This window comes from Scyliorhinus canicula, chromosome 12, assembly GCF_902713615.1.
Source record: "Scyliorhinus canicula chromosome 12, sScyCan1.1, whole genome shotgun sequence".
In the NCBI taxonomy this organism is placed as follows: domain Eukaryota; kingdom Metazoa; phylum Chordata; class Chondrichthyes; order Carcharhiniformes; family Scyliorhinidae; genus Scyliorhinus; species Scyliorhinus canicula.
Genome location: NC_052157.1, coordinates 108,112,203 through 108,133,235, shown reverse-complemented (window position 1 = coordinate 108,133,235; position 21,033 = coordinate 108,112,203). Strand labels below are relative to the sequence as shown.

The 21,033-nt window shown below is 48.7% G+C and overlaps 1 protein-coding gene across 3 annotated transcripts in view; it reads right to left on the bottom strand.

Annotated features, from left to right (window-relative positions):
• ap2b1 (adaptor related protein complex 2 subunit beta 1) overlaps positions 1 to 21,033 on the bottom strand; it is a 353,748-nt gene that overhangs the window by 140,065 nt on the left and 192,650 nt on the right. For all 3 annotated transcript variants that reach the window (XM_038813715.1, XM_038813716.1, XM_038813717.1), the window contains one exon: positions 6,074 to 6,158. In XM_038813715.1, the coding sequence (XP_038669643.1) occupies positions 6,074 to 6,158 (85 nt within the window). The remainder of the gene's footprint in view (positions 1 to 6,073; positions 6,159 to 21,033) is intronic.

The window sequence follows — 21,033 nt, the reverse complement described above, 5'->3', positions numbered from 1 at the left end:
GCTCTCTCCCCCCTCCCACTACTCGCTCTCTCCCCTCCCCGCTCTCTCCCCTCTCCCCCTCCCACTACACGCTCTCTCCCCCCCCCACTACACGCTCTCTCACCCCTCCCACTACTACTCTCTCTCCCCCTCCACTACTCGCTCTCTCCCCTTCCACTACTCGCTCTCTCCCCCTCCCACTACTCGCTCTCTCCCCCTCCCTACTCGCTCTCTCCCCTCCCCCTCCCACTACTCGCTCTCTCTTCCCTCCCACTACTCGCTCTCTCCCCTCCCCCTCCCACTACTCGCTCTCTCCCCCCCAACTACATGCTCTCTCCCCCTCCCACTACTCGCTCTCTCCCCCTCCCACTACTCGATCTCGCTCCCCTCCCACTACTCTGCCTCTCTCCCCCTCCCACTACTTCGCTCTCTCCCCCTCCCACTACTACTCGCTCTCTCTCCCCCTCCCACTACTCGCTCTCGTCTCCCCCCTCCCACTACTCGCATCTCTCACCCCCCCTCCACTACTCGCTCTCAGCCCCCCCCACTACTCGCGTCTCGTCTCTCCCCCCCCCACTACTCGCTCGCTTCCCCCCCACTACTCGCTCTCTCCCCCCTCCACTACTCGCTCTCTCTCCCCCCCTCCCACTAGTCGCTCTCTCCCCCACTCCCATTACTCGCTCTCTCTTCCCCTCCCACTACTCGCTCTCTCCCCCCCTCCCACTACACGCTCTCTCCCCCCCCCCACTACTCACTCTCTCCCCCCCACTACTCACTCTCTCCCCCTCCACTACTTGCTCTCCCCCCCACAACACGCTCTCCCCCTCCCACTACACGCTCTCATCCCCCACTACTCGCTCTCTCCCCCTCCCACTACTCGCTCTCTCCCTCCCACTACTCGCTCTCTCCCCCCCTCCCACTACACACTCTCTCCCCCCCCACTACTCGCTCTCTCCCCCCCCACTACTCGCTCTCTCCCCCCATCCCACTACTCGCTCTCTCCCCCCTCCCACTACTCGCTCTCTCCCCCCTCCCACTACTCGCTCTCTCTCCCCCCCACTACTCGCTCTCTCTCCCCCCCCACTACTCGCTCTCTCTTCCCCCCACTACTCGCTCTCTCTTCCCCCCACTACTCGCTCTCTCCCCCCCCCACTACTCGCTCTCTCTTCCCCCCACTACTCGCTCTCTCTCTTCCCCCCCACTACTCGCTCTCTCTTCCCCCCCCCCCACTACTCGCTCTCCTCTTCCCCCCCCACTACTCGCTCTCTCTTCCCCCCCCACTACTTCGCTCTCTCTTCCCCCCCCCACTACTCGCTCTCTCTTCCCCCCACTACCGCTTCTCTTCCCCCTCACTCGCTCTCCCCCCCCCACTACTCGCTCTCTTCCCCCCCCACTACTCGCTCTCTCTTCCCCCCCACTACTCGCTCTCTCCCCCCCCCCACTACTCGCTCTCTTTCCCCCCCACTACTCGCTCTCTCTTCCCCCCCTACTCGCTCTCTTCCCCCCCCACTACTCGCTCTCTCTCTCCCCCCCGCTACTCGCTCTCTCTTCCCCCCCCACTACTCGCTCTCTCTTCCCCCCCCCACTACTCGCTCTCTCTTCCCCCCCCCACTACTCGCTCTCTCTTCCCCCCCCACTACTCGCTCTCTCTTCCCCCCCCACTACTCGCTCTCTCTTCCCCCCCCACTACTCGCTCTCTCTTCCCCCCCCACTACTCTCGCTCTCTCTTCCCCCCCACTACTCGCTCTCTCTTCCCCCTCCCCCCCCCCACTACTCGCTCTCTCTTCCCCCCCCCCACTACTCGCTCTCTCTTGCCCCCCACTACTCGCTCTCCTCCCCCCCCACTACTCGCTCTCTCTTCCCCCCCACTACTCGCTCTCTCTCTCTCTTCCCCCCCCCACTACTCGCTCTCTCTTCCCCCCCCCACTACTCGCTCCTCTTTCCCCCCCCACTACTCGCTCTCTCTTCCCCCCCACTACTCGCTCTCTCTCTTCCCCCCCCCACTACTCGCTCTCTCTTCCCCTCCCCACTCGCTCTCTCTTCCCCCCCACTACTCGCTCTCTCTTCCCCCCCACTACTCGCTCTCTTCCCCCCCCACTACTCGCTCTCTCTTCCCCCCCCACTACTCGCTCTCTCTTCCCCCCCCCCACTACTCGCTCTCTCTTCCCCCCCCCACTACTCGCTCTCTCTTCCCCCCCTACTCGCTCTCTCTTCCCCCCCCACTACTCGCTCTCTCTTCCCCCCCGCTACTCGCTCTCTCTTCCCCCCCCACTACTCGCTCTCTCTTCCCCCCCCCCACTACTCGCTCTCTCTTCCCCCCCCCCACTACTCGCTCTCTCTTCCCCCCCCCACTACTCGCTCTCTCTTCCCCCCCCACTACTCGCTCTCTCTTCCCCCCCCACTACTCGCTCTCTCTTCCCCCCCCACTACTCGCTCTCTCTTCCCCCCCACTACTCGCTCTCTCTTCCCCCCCCCACTACTCGCTCTCTCTTCCCCCCCCCCCCCACTACTCGCTCTCTCTTCCCCCCCCCCCCCCACTACTCGCTCACCCCCCCCCCCCCCCCCCCCCCCCCACTGGCCGCTGCGTTCTCAGGGATGCCTTCCCCAGTTTGCGGAGACTCCGGGACGGCCCGCTCACCTCCTCACTGCTCGTCAGCCAGCACGACTGGCTGCCGACTTTAAAAAGCAGGGGTCACGACGTCGGGACTTCAACCCATCCGGGCCGGAGAATAGCGGGGGTGCCGGAGAATAGCCATATTGGGTGCATCGGGCGATTCTCCGTGTTTTTGCGCACGAAAAACGATGGAACAGATTTGGCCGTTTGGGAGAATAGCGGGAGCGCGTCGGACCGGCGTCGCGTGAAAACTGGCAGGGCCCGCTATTCTCCCAACCAGCGTGACATCGGAGAGTCGCGCCCCTGATGACTGGTTGCACAATGTAACAAATCACTGAGCAGCCATATTTAAAAGTAGAAGCTAGCCTCAGGGTGCAGCACCTTCACAGGGAAGCACACAGCTAATCTTCTTGAGAATGAACTCTGGGGAAAAATATAGCAATCTTTTCCATTCGAACTTTGTGACTACTACTTTCTTTCTCTCTGTTCAGCTACCAACAGTTTTCTTGCTCCTGCCCCAAGGAAATAATTTCTTCCCATCTTGACTCCATCTTCTCTCCCCTTGACCAGTCTCTTCATTCATATTTAGTCAGTCAGATATTTGATAGGTAACCACAGATTTCAACCATTATTTAAGTCCATCATAAATTCCTGCCTGGCCACTTGTGTGATGCAGGGCTCTTATGATTTGCTGCATTCAAGTAATGGCACAACATACCCTGGGGAGGATGGTACCCTGACACTGCTAATGCCACTCAGGCACCACCAGCCTGACACTCAGGTACTGCCAGGGTGCCCAGGTGCCATTTTGCCCATACCAGGAATTGGGCCAGGGGGTGCCGGTGGCTCGAGGACCCCCTGAGGGTAATGTTGGGGGAATCAAGGGAACTGGGCACCATTTTTAAATGAAGGTAAGATTAAAAAATAACGTCCTGTTTGATAGTGGGGCCATTCCCCAAGACTCCGCTAAACCCACCCACCCACAAAGGGACTATTTTTTCCCCATTAAATCGCACCCTAGTGCTTTCATTTTTCACCGGAGGCAGTGAAAACGAAACCATGAGGAACATTTAAAATACAGCAGAAAGTTATAACTGGAGATTTAGACTATGAGAAGGATAAATAAACTGCACCTACTTTTCCCAGCCCTGACTTTAAAAAAAAATATTGTTAATGGTTGGGGATATCAGCTGAATGAGATGAGAGCATTAAAACTTCTACCAATGTGCTCATCAAGTTATTTCAATCATTAAATCGTCTTGAGTAAATAGCTGCATTTCTATAGATATTTTTCCAGCTTTGTTCAACTGAGCTTCAATTCCTTCAAGCCAAATTCCCACAATGGTATTTAGTGCCACCATTAAAACAAAGAAAAATCACAAAATCAATGGATACTGAGCAAGTTAACCGCTATTCCTTTGGAATCATATTTTTCAAACGGTACAGCAGCTTACGTTTTCTCATTAGAGTCAGATTTTGTGAAGTAGTAAATTTGGTCCTTTGTAAAAGCTAATCTTCTGAGGCATAATACTGAGTAGGTATGTGCTCTTATGATTCTTGGCAAATTTGGAAGATGATTGAGGTCATCGTTGATGTTTGTCTGAAGAAATTCATTCAGCATCTTGTGTTATTTCAAAAGATCACAAGTAAAGCTTTGGATAAGAAAGGTCCATTCAAAAAACTGGAACTCCCTTCCTAACAGCACTGTTGTTGCATCTACACCATATGGACTGCAGCACTTCAAAACTGCAAGGGAAATTAAGGATGGGCAACAAAAAAGTTCTCATCCATGAATCAAAAATATAGTCATCAAGCCTAATTATTCCAAATAATGTCACTTACACCCTTTGTGTTTATTTGCTGGAGTAACTTTTTAACATGGGCACTCTGATGATCATGGAGTATATGAGTATAGCCCCCGAACATTCATTGATTTCCACTTAATTTTACTGCTTTCTTCAGCACAACTCCCTGGCCAAATTAACTCGGTCAACAGTACAAAGGAGATCAAAACTGGAGCAAGCAGGTAGCCTGGATCAGTACCATTTTGGGGAATACATTTCTCATAAAGCAACCTCATGAAATGCATTTGGAAAAGACCAGCATTATATAACGTCCAATGATATCTGAGAAATGTCTCAAAACGCTTTGCATACAATTAAGTGCTTGAGGTGCAAGAACAAAATAGAACTACAGAATCCCTATAGTGCAGATGGAGGCCATTTGGCCCATCGAGTCTGCACCGGCCCTCTGAAAGGACACCCACCTCGGGTCGGGCCCCCACCCTATCCCCGTAACCTCATCTAATCTTTTAGACACTAAGGGACAATTTAGCTTGGCTAATCCACCTAACCCGCACATCTTTGGACTTTGGGAGGAAACACGGGGAGAATGTGCAAACTCCACATAGACAGTAACCCAAGGCCAGAATTGAACACGGGTTCCTGGCGCTTTGAGGCAGCAGTGCTAATCACTGTACCACCGTGCCGCCCATCCCATACACAGGGGGGTTCCACAACCAAGGGATAAATGACTAGTTAATCGGCTTTGATGGAGTTAGTTGACGGAGGAATGTTGGCCAGTTCACCAGATAAGCTCTTTAGTCCATCTCTGAACAGCATCACAAGGTAACTAACATTCACCTAAGTTATTAGAATGGGGAGATGAGCCTTTGGTGCCGCTGAAAACACTGCACTCCTTCAGTACTGCGTCGAAAGCATCATCTTACACGGTGTTCAGGTCGTCTGGTTTGGTTGAAACCCACAACCTAGAGATGAGAGTGCTACCAACAAGCAATGCTGTTGCAAATCCACCAGGGGTAACCAGTGAAGAAGCGATAGCACCATTTTAACACCAGTAAACTGCTGCTAATTGCTGAGCTGTATGAAAATAAAATTACCGTAATCATCCTGACTAATTCAGCAAAATCTATCGACAGTGAAATAATAATTGGAAGCTGCGAAACTATCCCTTCCTTATTGAACATGCCTTTCAGTGGTGTTGACGGAAATCAATTAAATATGGAATCTCTACCAAATTCCATTTTCACCAGTGCCTTGGTAATAGAATGCCGAAAACTGGTTTGAATTAAATTAATTGCATTTAAAATTAAATTTAAATTCTTCACAAGAGTGGTTAGAATGTGGCATTTGCTACCACATTGAGTAGTTGAAACAAATAGCAAGAGACAGGTAGATAAGTACAAGGGAGAAAGAGTCCTGGAATTCTTTGTTGCCAAACAGAAAGATACGCTGATTGGATTAGATGATGAAAGATGGGAAGAGGCTCATGCGGAGCATATCTACTGGCATAGACTGGGCTGAATAGCCTGTTTCCGTGATGAAAATTCTGTGCATTATGAAACTAGGACTTGCTTATCTGACTGAGCAAACCCCATCAACTGAAAAGTCTGCACCTATCGGCAGAGTAAGGAAAGCTGACTCTAATCTCTCCAACTGCATAGTCACTGTCAGCACTCACCCATCTTCCCATCCTCCACGAACAACACACTGAGTGGAATCAGACAGCTGAAGTAGAAGACGTCAATGTTGTTTTTCACAGCCACCTGAAATAATAACATTGGGTTAAGCTTTACTGGAAAGACTGAATACTTCAATATAACAGTCCAAATTCATTGTGAATGACGGTTCTCAGATTTAACCAAAGGCAGGTTAATTTTTGATCAACATTCAATACATTCAGCTTTGACAGCAATGCTGTCTTCATCGAGTGAAGGCAATTTGTGAGTTATCCGTCCCTCTCCCAAAAAAAAACATCAGACCCTGTGGGTATATTCTTCCTTCTTCATCAATCTTTCAACAGTTCCACAACTTTGCTATTAGGAGAATTAAGAGTTCACTTCTGCTCAGCTTCTATGACCTGGCCTGGGTAATATCTCATCTCTCAGATGATACCATTAAACTGTTCTATTTGAAAAACAGCAGGGCAATTTTTCCTGTGCAAGACCAACATCAATCCCTCAATCAATATCCAAAAACAGACAATGGTCGTTATTATACTGTTGTGTGTTGGAGTTTGCAGTGTGAAAATTGGCTACCCTGTTTCGTACTTTAAAACAGCGACTACTTTTCAAAAATACTTCAACTGTAAAGCACTTTGAGTCGCTCCTAGGTCAAGGAAATCAATTTATTTGTTCTTCCTAACAGCTTACAATACCCAACTAAGGTCTAAAAATATACTAATGGATGTAAATCACCAATAATTCAGTGATGAGATGTTTGGCTATTACACCAATGGCAGCATGCATGTTTGCTTCTAGAATACGTCTCAAGTGGCCTCCATCAGCTTTACTCTCCAAATACACTGAACATGCTGTTGCCTTCCAAATCTGTGCCCATTCAACTCCATGCTTGAATCGGTTTTCACAATCCATATCAAAGTCAAAACTTACAACCTTTTTGACCATGGCAAAGGCGCTTTTTTTCTCTGTCCCTGTGCCATCGTCCACCATCCCATCTGCCTCAAACACTTCTCATCTGATGTCCAACTCTGCGGTCTTTGCATGCTTAGCCATCCAATTGTAGTTTGAGCATCTCCAGCAATGGCTACTCTCCCCACCCACAATATGGATCTTTTGGCAACATCACCCAAAGGCATGGGAACCAATTACCACATTTATGCTGAGAGCACATAGCTCCACTTTTTCGCATGCCTCTCGATCTTTTCACTATCTGTGCTGACAGACTTCGGACATCCAATACTGGATAAGTCAAAGTTTCCTCAAGTTAAACTCTGTGAAGACAAAAGTTATTATCCTCAGTCCTTAACATTGTACTGCCTTGGCAGCACAGATTCCAGGCTGCTTCCAGCTGGTCTCATATTTAACAAGGCTATTTGTAACCTTGTGTCCTATAGGACCCCAAGATGAGCTACTGATCCCACAGCCTCTCCATCACAAAGATCATAGTGACCTTTCGAACATCACTGCCTTGATCCCGGTTTTAACCCATATGCTGCTGAAACATTCATTCATGCCTACGTCACCTCCAGACTCAAATTATTTCAATCATTTCATTGCCAGCCACAGAAAGTTCAGACTTATCTAAAACTCTCAATTAAAACAAGAAAAAGAGTAGGAATAATTGAGTCTTCATCGAAGTGGCAGGTGGTGACTAGTAGAATCCCGCAGGGATTAGTGCTTGGGCCACAGCTTTTCACAATATACATCAATGGTTTGTATGAGGGAACGAAATGTGATTTTTCCAAGTTTGCTGACAACACTGAACTTGATGAAAATATGAGTGGGAAGGAGGATGTTAAGAGGTTTCAAGGTGATTTAGACAGGTTGAGTGGGCAGTCAAATACATGGCAGGTTCAGTATAACGTGGATAAGAATGAAGTCATTCACTTTGGATGGAAAAAAATTATCTTCTCTATCTTATTGCATTTTTCTGTTGTTTATGACCACAGGATGTCTGAAAACAATTTACAGCAAATGAAGTACTTTTGAAGTGTAGTCCATGTTGTAATGTAGGAAACTCAGCAGCCAATTTGCACAAAGCAAGCACCCATACACAGCAAGGTGATAAAGGCCAAATAATTGGGGTTTTTTTGCAATGTAGATTGAGGGAGAAATATTAGCCGGAACATCAGAGATACCATGAGACCATAAGTCATCAGAGCAGAATTCGGCCATTTGACCTATCAAGTCTGCTCCACTATTCAATCTTGGCTAATATTTTTTTCATTCCCATTCTCCTGCCTTCTCTCATAACCCCTGATCCCCTTATTAATCAAGAACCTATCTATCTCTGTCTTAAAGGCACTCAGTGATTTGGCCTCCACTGCCTTTGGTGGCAAAGTGTTCCACAGATTCACCACCCTCTGGCTGAAGAAATTCCTCCTCATCTCTGTTTTAAAGGATTGTCCCTTCAGTCTCAAACTTGGAAATACTACATTTGGTTCCCTCTGGTTCTAGTTTTGCCTATTAGTGGAAACATCCTTTCCACATCCACTCACATCCAGGTCTCACAGTATCTTGTAAGTTTCAATAAGATCCCCCTCATCCTTCTAAACTCCAGACCCAGAATCCTCAACCGCTCTTCTTCAAAATAGAGTCATGGAATCTTGTACATTCACTTGAGAGGGTAATAATAATAACCTTTATTAGTGTCACAAGTAGGCTGCAATGAAGTTATTATGAAAATTCCCTAGTTGCCACACTACGGCGCCTGTTCGGGTACACTGAAGGAGAATTCAGAATGTCCAATTCACTGAACAAGTACGTCTTTCGGAACTTGTAGGAGGAAACCGGAGCACCCGGAGGAAACCCACGCAGACACGGGGAGAATGTGCGGACTCCAGAGGCAATGACCCAAGCCAGGAATCGAACCAGGGTCCCTAGCGCTGTGAAGCAACAGGCTAACCACAGTGCTCCTCTGAACAGTGACACCACAAATAATAATAATAATAATCTTTATTGTCACAAGTAGGCTGACATTAACACTGCAATGAAGTTACTGTGAAAAGCCTCTAGTCGCCACACTCCGGCACCTGTTTGGGTACACAGAGGGAGAATTCTGAATGTCCAATTCACCAAACAGCACATCTCTCAGGACTTGTGGGAGGAAACCGGAGCACCCGGAGGAAACCCACGCAGACACAGGGAGAACGTGCAGACTCCGCACAGACAGTGACCCAAGCAGGAATCGAACCTGGGACTTAGGTGCTATGAAGCAACAGTGCTAACCAATGTGCTTCCTTGCCGCCCTCCCAGAGTACAGCACTGGAATGCATCATGGGAGTGTCCCTTTAAGAAATGTTTTTGTCTTATCACGGCTTCAGTGATGATGTGGAGATGCCGGCGTTGAACTGGGGTGAGTACAGTAAGAGGTCTTACAACACCAGGTTAAAGTCCAACAGGTTTGTTTCGAATCACTAGCTTTCGGAGCACTGCTTCTTCACCTGAGGAAGGAGCAGTGCTCCGAAAGCTAGTGATTCGAAACAAACCTGTTGGACTTTAACCTGGTGGCGTTGTAAGACCTCTTACTGGGCTTCAGTGATGTCATTTGTGTGGGTGGAGCAGGGCTGTGGCTCGGAGTTTTTTTTTGGTTTTGCTTTCACATTTTGGCTGCTGTGGACTGAAACAGAGAACAGAATTTTTTTTTCGTCTGCCTTTCTATCTTATGTTTAAAAGCTGTTTCCAGACTGCTTAGTAACTTAAAAGAGATAATTGCTTTCTGGAAGGAATTCAAACGTGCTGTTTGAAAAGGGGAACAGAGTATCAATATCAAGTCTTAAAGACAGTAGAATGCCGTGTGCTGGGCCACGCCACTGAAAAGGAGTTTCTGGTTTTACTTGGATTTTGTTATTGAATGGAACAGTTCAGGGGGAATTCATTAAGGGTTATACATAGATTATTGTAGCGATGTGGGGTCTTTATGTTTGTAATTGATAAAAATTCCTGCTGTGTGTGCTTATACAAATGTTAATTACATTCTTAAAATAAAGCTTGTTATTTTGCTTAAAAGCGGCTAAGAAGTCCATTGAATAACAACCGACAGGCAGGCTCTTGTGCTCATCTTAGCCAAAATCAAGAAACAGTTGTAGGTCAGGTGAACTCCATCATATACTTAGGAGCTTTTTAAACCCTGGCCCATAACAAGCCGAAGTCTAGATTTTTGCGCAAGTCCTTGAGTAAGCCTTAAAGCCACATATGTCCCACTCGCAGGTGAGAATGCTACCAATTGAGTCACAGGTGATACTTAATAGCCTTGGCCCTCCCACAATCAGCTCTCCCCATTCCCAACATTGGCTATTTAGTTTCCCGAAATGTTGCCTCCCACCACCTCATTCTTCCTTCTTGAAACCAACCTCTTTGACCAAGATTTCCATCATCCCTTCCATTATCTTTATCCCTAGTTTGGTTATATTTGATTATGCCTGTAGTTAGCGCACTGGAGCACTGGCCGATGTTGAAGATGCTATATAAATGCAGGTTGTTGCTGACAACCAAGCCAATTAGGGAGCAACAAATTAAAATTGCCATGAAAAGAGAAAACTAGGGCCAGGTGGAGGAAACAAAAACCATTGCATATCGTTGTTTATAAGCTGAAACATGACTGGCAAATGCAGAAAAGCAGCAAGGCCATGTTTTCCCTGGAACAGTGATTATTGCATGTTGCAGCATAAAGTGAACCATGAGGTTCAAGGAAGCAGCTGAGTCACAAAAGCTCCATTATAAAGGCTGTTAAAATACTGAAGATTTGCTTGATGATTTTGTTATTAATCAACACATTATTTAAGGATACTTCACAGTATGACCAATGATGGGAAGGATCAAATGCAGGAAAAAAATCAGTTGCACAATGCAAGGAAAATAATCACCCTGCACAAGAACAAGCCACCTTAAACATTACCGAGGTAATAGCCTAATCATATAAACAACCCAATTTAAAATTAATACAACAGGATTCATTTGCCTTTTCCTAGGATTGAATTGTAGGTATTTTACTGCACCGGCTGAAATGGATTTCAATTAAGCTGTATCATTCAACTGGAACTTGAATCCTAGTTTATTCTCATACATTCCTTGCAGGCTACTTTCCACATGCAACCAACTTCAACCAACACAAATCAATAATGCAGTTTATGGGTGAGTTTGTAATATATATTAATTGATATCTATTACTAAAAAGGTGAGAATCATTACCATTACCAATTGGCTTGGAAGGGCTATCTTTCTCCATTTCTGTGATATCACAGAATAATACAACACCGAAGAGGCCCTTCGGCCCACCGAGCCTGCATTGACACTGATGGAACCATCAATTCACCAGGCAGCCTGTTACCTGTCGATGAACTCGTAGTGAACTCAAGCTGACTCTGGACAAGGGTATTTATACAGCTGCACTAGGGGGAGGAGTTGTGGGCGGAGCCAAGGGTGGAGCCCAGTACAAGTTCCTGAGTGCTCCCAGCGCTACTCCCCCTAGTGGTAGGATAGCGCTAGAGTGTGAATTAACATCTATACATCTATATTACATTCACCACATTCACCCCCTGCAAAAAAAATCAAGTCCGGAGGGGGTGGTGGTCTAGTCTATAAAGTCAGTCTGTTCGGTGGTTGAATTGTCCGCTGAGATCTGCAGAGCACCGGAGTTGCAGCCTCGTGCGGTGGCTGGATGGCTGTAGTGTGCTGAGGTACGATGGCGGACTCCAGGGAGGGTTGTATCCGAGCTTCATACTCTCCTGGTTCGACCGGGGGCGCTGGGGGCTGGCCGGCGCGGGGTCACGGAAGTGGTGGAGCGAGCTTGTGGGCTCGGGATCGCAAGGGGGCGGCAGCATGGGGTGCAGAGTGAGAGGTCCTCCTGTGGGGGTAGAGGGGGCGCTGGACCCGGCGGGTGCCAGATCCCGGAGGGATACTGTGTCCTGACGGCCGTCAGGGAACTCGACAAATGCGTACTGGGGGTTGGAGTGGAGCAGGGGCACCTTCTCAACAAGGGGGTCGGTTTTGTGCGCCCTGACATGTTTCCTCAGAAGTATGGGTCCCGGCGTCCTCAGCCATGCCGGAAGCGAGACCCCCGTGGTAGTGCCCCTGGAAAAAATGAAGAGCCTCTCGTGAGGGGTCTGGTTGGTCGCCGTGCACAAAAGGGACCTAATAGCGTGGAGCGCGTCTGGGAGGACTTCCTGCCACTGGGAGACTTGGAGCTTTCTAGACCAGAGGGTCAGTAGGACGGTCTTCCAGACCGTCGCGTTCTCCCTTTCCACCTGCCCGTTCCCCCTGGGGTTGTAGCTGGTAGTCCTGCTCGAGGCAATGCCCTTGTCGAGCAGGTACTGACGCAGCTCGTCGCTCATGAAGGGCGAACCCCGGTCGCTGTGTACGTAGCTGGGGAAGCCAAACAGGGTGAAGATGCTATGCAGGGCCCTAATGACTGTGTGGGAGGTCATGTCGGGCACGGGATAGCGAATGGGAAATGGGAGAACTCGTCTAAGACGTTTAAGAAGTAAACGTTCTTGTTAGTTGAGGGGAGTGGCCCTATGAAATCAATCGCGAGGCGTTCAAAGGGCCTAGAAGCCTTGACGAGGTGGGCCCTGGAGAAAGGCAGGTTTCGGGCCCTGATGTAGTGGGCGAGCCGGGTGGCAGAGGTAATTGTGGATTACTTTTAATCGGTCAATCTGCGCGCTGGCGCATGTCCCGCGGGATAGGGCATCCGGAGGCTCGATATTTGACATCGTAATTGTAGGTGGAGAGTTCGATCCTCCACCTCAGAACTTTGTTCTTTTTTATTTTGCCCCTTTGCGAGTTGTCGAACATGAAGGCAACCGATCTTTGGTCGGCGATGAGGGTGAACCTCCTACCTGCGAGGTAGAGCCTCCAGTGACGGATAGCCTCCACAATGGCTTGTGCTTCTTTATCGACTGAAGAGTGTCGGAGTTCTGAGGCGGAGAGGGTACGGGAGAAAAATGCAACTGGTCTCCCTGCCTGATTTAACGTGGCTGCAAGAGCTACCTCTGAGGCGTCGCTCTCTACCTGGAATGGGGTGGATTCATCCACCGCCCGCATGGCTGCTTTGGCGATGTCCTCCTTGATGCCGTCGAAGGCCTGGCGTGCCTCGGCTGACAGGGGAAATCGTGTGGTCCTAAAGAGTGGGCGGGCTTTGTCCGCATATTGAGGGATCCACTGGGCGTAGTAGGAAAAAAATCCCAAGCACTGTTTGAGGGCCTTGGGACAATGAGGGGAAGGGAGTTCTAAGAAGTGGCGCATACGATCCGGGTCGGGGCCCAGGACTCTGTTTTCCACGACATAGCCGAGGATGGCTAGTCTGTATGTGCGGAAAACACATTTCTCCTTGCTGTACGTGAGGTTAAGTTTCTGTGCCGTCTGGAGAAAACGGTGGAGGTTGGCGTTGTGGTCCTGCTGGTCATAGCCGCAGATGGTGACATTGTCCAAGTACGGAAACATGGCCCGCAGCCCGTACTGGTCCACCATTCGGTCCATTGCTCGTTGGAACACCGAGACCCCATTAGTGACGCCGAAAGGGACCCGGAGGAAATGAAGAGGCGGCCATCGGCCTCGAATGCCGTATAGTGGCGGTCGTCTGGGCGGATTGGGAGCTGGTGGTATGCAGACTTCAGATCCACCATGGAAAAGAGCCAGTACTGGGCGATCTGGTTTACCATGTCTGCAATCCTGGGAGGGGATACGCGCTGAGGAGCGTAAATCTATTTATAGTCTGACTGTAGTCGACCACCATACGGAATTTTTCCCCGGTCTTTTTTTAAAATAAATTTAGAGCACCCAATTATTTTTTCCAATTAAGGGGCAATTTAGCGTGGCCAATCCACCTAACCTGCACATTTTTGGGTTGTGGGGGCGAAACCCACGCAGACACGGGGAGAATGTGCAAACTCCACATGGACAGTGACCCAGAGCCGGGATCGAACCTGGGACCTCAGCGCCGTGAGGCGGTTGTGCTAACCACTAGGCCACCGTGCTTTTTTCCCCGGTCTTAATGACCACCACCTGAGCTCTCCAGGGACTATTGCTGGCCTCGATAACCCCCTCACTGAGTAGCCTTCGGACCTCTGCTCTGACAAATACCCTATCCTGCAGGCTATACTGCCTGCTACGAGTGGCTATGGGTTTACAGTCCTTAGTGAGATTGGCAAAGGGGGGGGGGGCAATTCACAGCGTAGCGAGGCTGCAGATCGTGAGTGGGGGCGGGGCCCTCCGAAGCTGAGGGTGAGGGTCTTGAGGTTGCATTGGAAGTCTAGGCCTAATAAGAGTGGCGCGCAGAGTTCGGGCAAAACGTAGAGTTTGAATTTCGAGTAACTAGCGCCTCGGATTGTGAGTGTCGCGGCGGTGCGCCCCTGGATCTGGACCGAGTGGGAGCCTGAAGCGAGCGCGATAGTTTGCTGCACAGGGAAAACGGGGAGCGAACAGCGTCTTACCAGGTCTGGATGTATGAAGCTCTTTGTGCTCCCGGAGTCGAAGAGGCATTGCGTTTTGTACCCGTTGATATGGACCTCTGCCATCGAGTTTCGTAGATTCTTTGGTCGTGATTGGTCCAGGGTGACCGCGCTGAGTTGCGGGTAGTCGGTGGCTCGATCAGCTGTGTTGGAGTGGCCCCGTGATGACTGCCCTCTGAGTTCATAGTCTAATTCGAATTCCTCCGCTGAGTTGTCCGAGCGCGGAGATGCCAATCGGGCCCGTGGATCGCACGTGGCGGGCGGCGAGGAAGATGGCATCCAAGATGGCGGCCCCCATGAGTCGCACGTGGCCGGCCGCGTGGTGGAGGTTTTCCAAGATGGCGGCCTTCATGGATCGCACGTGGCTGGAGTCGGGGCATAGGCCGCAGCATTTCGGGCCCCGTGGGACTGCGAGTGAGGGGAGCGATTACTGCGAGTCGCTGGGGAGTTGGAAGCTGGGGCCCTTTTTGCGAGGCACACTCTTGCGTAATGCACTATTCGCCCGCAGCTGCTGCAGGTTGCGTTGCGGGCCGGGCAGTGCTGCTGCGGGTGCTGATTCTGGCCGCAGAAAAGGCAGGCTGGAGCAACATAGTGGCTGGCTGGAGCAGCATGGTGGCTGGGCGGCCGCGTAGCACAGGCCTGGGGGGGTCGCTGGTTGGGGGCCCATGATTGGGTCGCGGGGTCCATGGGGAACAAGTTAAGGCTGCGGAAGGAGACCTCCATCGTGGTAGCAGCTTCCACAGTCGTTTCTAAGTCCTGGGCCCCCTTTTCCAGCAGTCGTTGGCGCACATAGTTAGACCTGAGGCCCGCTACAAAAACATCGCGTACCGTCAATACCCTGTGTTCAGCCGCGGTAACCGCTTGGTAATTACAGTCATTGGACAAATTATTAAGTTCTCTTAGGAATTCGGCGAGTGATTCCATAGGCCGCTGACGGTGAGTCGTGAACACATGGCGAGCGTAAACTTCATTAATGGGCCTTACATACATTTTTTCGAGAACTGCTAGCGCCGCAGTATATGAACTGGCCGAGTTTAGTTGCGTAGAGATTCTGTGACTCACCCTCGCGTGCAGTAGACTTAGCTTCTGACCCTCTGTAGTTTCGGCTGTGCTCGCTTCTGCCAGGTAGGCCTTGAAGCACCGGATCCAGTGGGAGAAGATTTCTTTAGCCTCTGCATCCTGCGGGTTGAGTTCCAGGCGTCCAGGCTTGAGGGAAGATTCCATAATCGATCTTTACTGTTCTAAAGTCGATTAAATTGATGGAACCATCAATTCACCAGACACGTGTTTCCGATGTGAATCTAGGCTTTAATTGACTTACTTCGAGCCAGCCTGTTACCTGTCGATGAACTCGTAGTGAACTCAGGCTGACTCTGGACAAGGGTATTTATACAGCTGCACTAGGGGGAGGAGTCGTGGGCGGAGCCAAGGGTGGAGCCCAGTTCAAGTTCCTGAGTGCTCCCAGCGCTACTCCCCCTAGTGGTAGGATAGTGCTACTGCGCTTACAAAGACAGTGTGAATTAACATATATACATCTATATTACATTCACCACAGGCACATAAAAAACACCTGACCTGCCTACCTAATCCCAGTTCCCACCACTTGGCCCATAGCCTTTAATGTTATGATGTATTTTTAAAGAATGTGAGGCAACCCGCCTCTAATAATAATAATAATCTTTCTTAGTGTCGCAAGTAGGCTTACATTAACACTGCAACAAAGTTACTGTTACAATCCCCTAGTCACCACAGTACAGCGCTTGTTCGAGTACACGGAGGGAGAATTCAGAATGTCCAACTCACCTAACAAGCACGTCTTTCGGGGCTTGTGGAAGGAAACCGCAGCACCCGGAGGAAACCCAGATCCGGGAGAACGTGCAGACTCCGTACAGACAGTGACCCAAGCGGGAATGGAACCCTGGACCCTGGCACTGTGAAGCAACAGTGATAACCACTGTGTTACTGTGCCGCCCATCTACCATCCTCCCAGGCAATGCATTCCAGACTGTCACCACCCTCCGAATAAAAATGTTGTTCCTCAAATCCCCCTAAACCTTCTGCCACGGACCTTGAAATTGTGTCCCCTCGTAACTGACCCTTCAACTAAGAGGAACAGCTGTTCCCCATCCACCCTTCCATGCCCCTCATAATCTTGTTCACCTCCATCAGGTCGCCCCTCAATCTTCTCTGCTCCAGCGAAAACAACCCAAACGTGTCCAACCTCTCTCAATAACTTAAATGTTCCATCGCAGGCAACATCCTGGTGAATTGCCTCTGCACTCCCTCCAGGGCAATCACATCTTTTCTATAATTTGCAACCAGAATTGAACACAGTACTCCAGCTGTGGCCTCACCAAAGTTCCACACAGTTCCAACACGACCTCCCTGCTTTTGTAATCTTTACCTTGATTGATAAAGGCAAATATCCCTTATGTATGCCTTTATCACCACTCCATTAACCTGCCCTTCTGCCTTCAGAGATCTATGGACAAATACGCCAAGGTCACCACCCAACAAATACTTATATCATCCTCAGGAGACTAAAATATAAGAAATGAGGGGGACAGGGGTCAAGTAAAAAAGTGCAAGAGCAAGAAAATGAAAATAAACATGAAAATAAGAGAAACGTGCAAGGTAAAATGAAGCAGTTCACCACAATGTGTGTGGGGATCAGAGATCCAGAGGCAGAACCATTGGTAAATCAATATCTCCATTTATATTCTGCGTTTCATGCCCCAGGGCATTCCATGGCATTTTACAGCTAATGAAGTTGTATCAAAGTGTAGTCGCCACTGGCAATGTAACAAACATGGCAGTCAACTTGTACGTAGCGAGGATCCACAAATAGCAATGTGATAATGACCAGATAAATGATTTTTTGTAACATAAAGGGAGAAATATTGGCCAAGACACTGCAAATAACTCTGCTGTCCTTTTCCAAATAGTACTATGGGATCTTTTAAGTTCATTTGAGGGGGAAGACAGGGTGAGATTGACGTCCCATCCAAAACACCAAAAGTTGCATCCAGTGTTTCTGCTCAAGAGGAAATAGGATTTCAATCCATACCCCCGGCAACTGAGCTACAGCTGGTACCACGACACAATCAACTTTACAGACATAGGGACATACATTTTTAAACTGTTTCTAAAAGAATGGTGCAGAACGATTTCCTCCGTGTGCTATATCTGTGATGTGACACATGTGACCACAAAGAATTCTTCCCAAGTCAGTTATACTATTTGATTAAAATTCTAATGAAACCTTTTAAATTATTCATGTTACAAGCAATTGCCCAGCGAGTGACAGCCTAAGATGCGTGTATGTATTAAAAACTAATTCCGAGATTTATTGTGCAAATGTTAGGTGGCTTTCAACGCATTAGTTCACAATATTGGCCAATTAATATTTGCAAAAAGATTTTCTCTTGGCAGGATTTGTTTTGTTCTTCAAATGCTATGTATCCTCCACACACTGCATGTTGATGGCTTCTGAGAAAAATATATATTAAGTGCGCGCATGATAAATACAGTCATGGTATTGCAAATGCCACGTATGCTTTCTCAGTGTATAAAGCCCACTGAACAAGTTTATCTTGATCCGAATCAAACAGTGATCTCAAATGCCTACGCCCAAATAGAGTCATAGAGGTTTTACAGCACAGAATAGGGGCAGCACAGTGGTTAGCACTGCTGCCTCACAGCACCAGAGACCCAGGTTCAATTCTGACCTCGGGTGACTGTGTGGTGTTTGCACATTCTTCCCACGTCTCCATGGGTTTCCCGGGTGCTCCGGTTTTCTCTCTCAGTCCAAAGATGTGCAGGTTGGATGGATTGGCCATGCTAAATTGCCACCAGTTGGGCAGCACGGTAGCATAGTGGTTAGCACTATGGCTTCACAGCACCAGGGTCCCAGGTTCAATTCCTGTTTGGGTCACTCTCTGTGCGAAGTCTGCACGTTCTCCCCGTGTGTGCGTGGGCTTCCTCCCACAGTCCAAAGATGTGCAGGTTAGGTGTATTGGCCATGCCAAATTGCCCTTAACGTAGATGGTGTTGCAGGGTTATGGGGATAGGGTGGAGGTGTGGGGTTAAGTAGGGTGCTCTTTCCAAGAGCCGGTGCAGACTCGATGGGCCTAATGGCCTCCTGCTGCACTGTAAATTCTGTGATTCCAGAATAAAGGGATAAGGTGGTGGATTGGCCCTAGGCAGGGTGCTCGTTCAGAGGGTTGGTGCAGACTCGATGGGCCAAATGGCCTCCTTCTGCACTGTAGGGATGCTATGATTCTGTAATGCCTGGAATGGAAAGGTTGGAGCAGGTTGTGTGGTGATATCTAATTTGAAGAGCAAAAATGACGAATTATGCAGAAAAGTTGCAGTAATTATTAGTTCCCTGTGGTGCGAAAAGCCAAGGCAAGTAGTTGCTAAGCAGTGGATGGGAAATTGAAAGTGGTGGATTGCAATTCTTCCTCGTTATTTTCAAAGTCCATCCCGCGACCCTGCCACAATACCTGGGCAATGAGTAAGAAAGGATTGATCAAAACAGGGCACAATATGGTTGAACTCCTTATGTCCTGGACCGCTTTGGTTATTGTCAAAGCCTGTTAAGAGTCCTAAGAGTCCTAGAAATACTCAGCAGAAAAGGCTCAGGCAAAAAAAATCCTCAGCAGCAGAACACTCGGAATTAGAATTGATGATGTGCCATCTGCAATTTTCTAATGTCTGGCCTAATGGACAAAGACTGCAGTAGAACAAAAACTCCAATCACCCAGGTTTCCCTGGTACTGGACCAAGCGTGCATTCTGTCAAGAAACATGTCAAATTGGTGTGCAATGCACAAGTGTCTTTCTTTCTCAGCAAGTCCTTTGGCAATAAGCAAATGGCAAAGCAAGCAGGATTGTGATGTCTAGCAGCTTCTAGCTATGAATTTTCATGATGGTTGTCCAGCACTTGGGAAAGACAGGGGTGCCTTTCGGCAGCTGTAACTGTGACCGAGCAGTTCGATTTCGGAACAAATCCGATCACAGGATTGGGAAAAGGGCTAGAAAAGGCCCCCTAAACATTTACCGACTGGGTAGTCAAATTCAGAGGGATCACCTTCCATGGTAAAAACACACAAAAGACAAGACTGGAACATCAGGTCCCTCAGGGACCCGCCAGTGAATGAATGCCTGGAGCATCGCACAACATTTGTTACCCTAGAACTCCAATGACATGACCTGACGTTCTGAGATCCTACAAGCTGGAGAGGGGTGGCTCAAGGAACTCTGAGGCAGTTGCACTTTCTTTTGGAATGGGAAATCAGAAGAACATAGGGCTCACAGAGTTGGATTTCTCATCAAGAATGAACTTATCAACCATCGTAATGAGTCTCCTCTTGGAAGTAATGAGCACCTCATAATTCTTCATCTCAAACTGGTAAGGAGCCAATTTGCCATTGTGGTCAGTGCACATGTCCCAACACTGGACATCGATGCAAAACCAAGGATGAATTCTTTGCCAAACCGTACCAGGTTCTCTGTGGGATTATGGATGAGGGCATGCTTTTTCATCTCAGACTTCAAGCCACAGTTGGAAGAAATTCCAATCTCTGGAATGGAACTATTGGCAAAGAGGGAATTTTAAATATAAACTCCAGTGATATTCTTCTCCCTACCAAATGCACAGAACATGAGCTTATCGCCACCAATTACCCTCTTCTGCCAGCAGAACAAATACAAATATCTTGGCAACACCCACGGTTCAAGCAATGGCATATGATCGATTACATCATCATCCGTGCCTGAAATCACAAGATGTCTGCACTATCATGGTAATGACAGGGGCTGATAGCTGCTGGACCAATCACCTTCTTATAAAATCAATGGTTTCCGTCACCCTGGCTCCCAACAAAAGGCGCAACAGAAGAAGTGTACACGAAAGATCAACGTCGAAGCTCTGAAGGATCCAATCAAAAGAGACCAATTCTAATAATGTCTTTGGGGGAAAAAACTTACTAACTTAAATCGAGACCAGAAGAAAGAGTGTTTACAGTGCTGGGATGTCCTCTAGTCCAGTGCTTGCAAAGAGACACTTGGATTTTTTGTCAGGAAACATCAGGATTGATTTGATGAAAATGATCAGGATATCAATGAACTGACTGATCGTAAGCACAAGAATATCTGCATCTGGCAGAATGACCCAAACTCAAAGCAACAAAAATCGCTTTCCTTTTTGTAATGGCCGAGGTACAAAGATGCACCCTCAAATGTGGTGGACAGACAAGGCAAGGCAAGGCACTGCCACAAAGACAATTTATACATTTATAGTTCAGGTACTCAAGGACCATCTCATCTGAGGCCTAAGGACGGGGGAAAGATCTGATTAAGGAATGCTGTCGATGCCCATTGGAAGGAGCATTTTAAAGATCTTTTCAATCAAGGAACAATTGTTGACGAGAGGGTTTAACTCCACCCCACAACACCCGGTTAGAGACAAGCTCAAAAATCTGCCAACGCCACTTGAGGTGATGGAAGCCA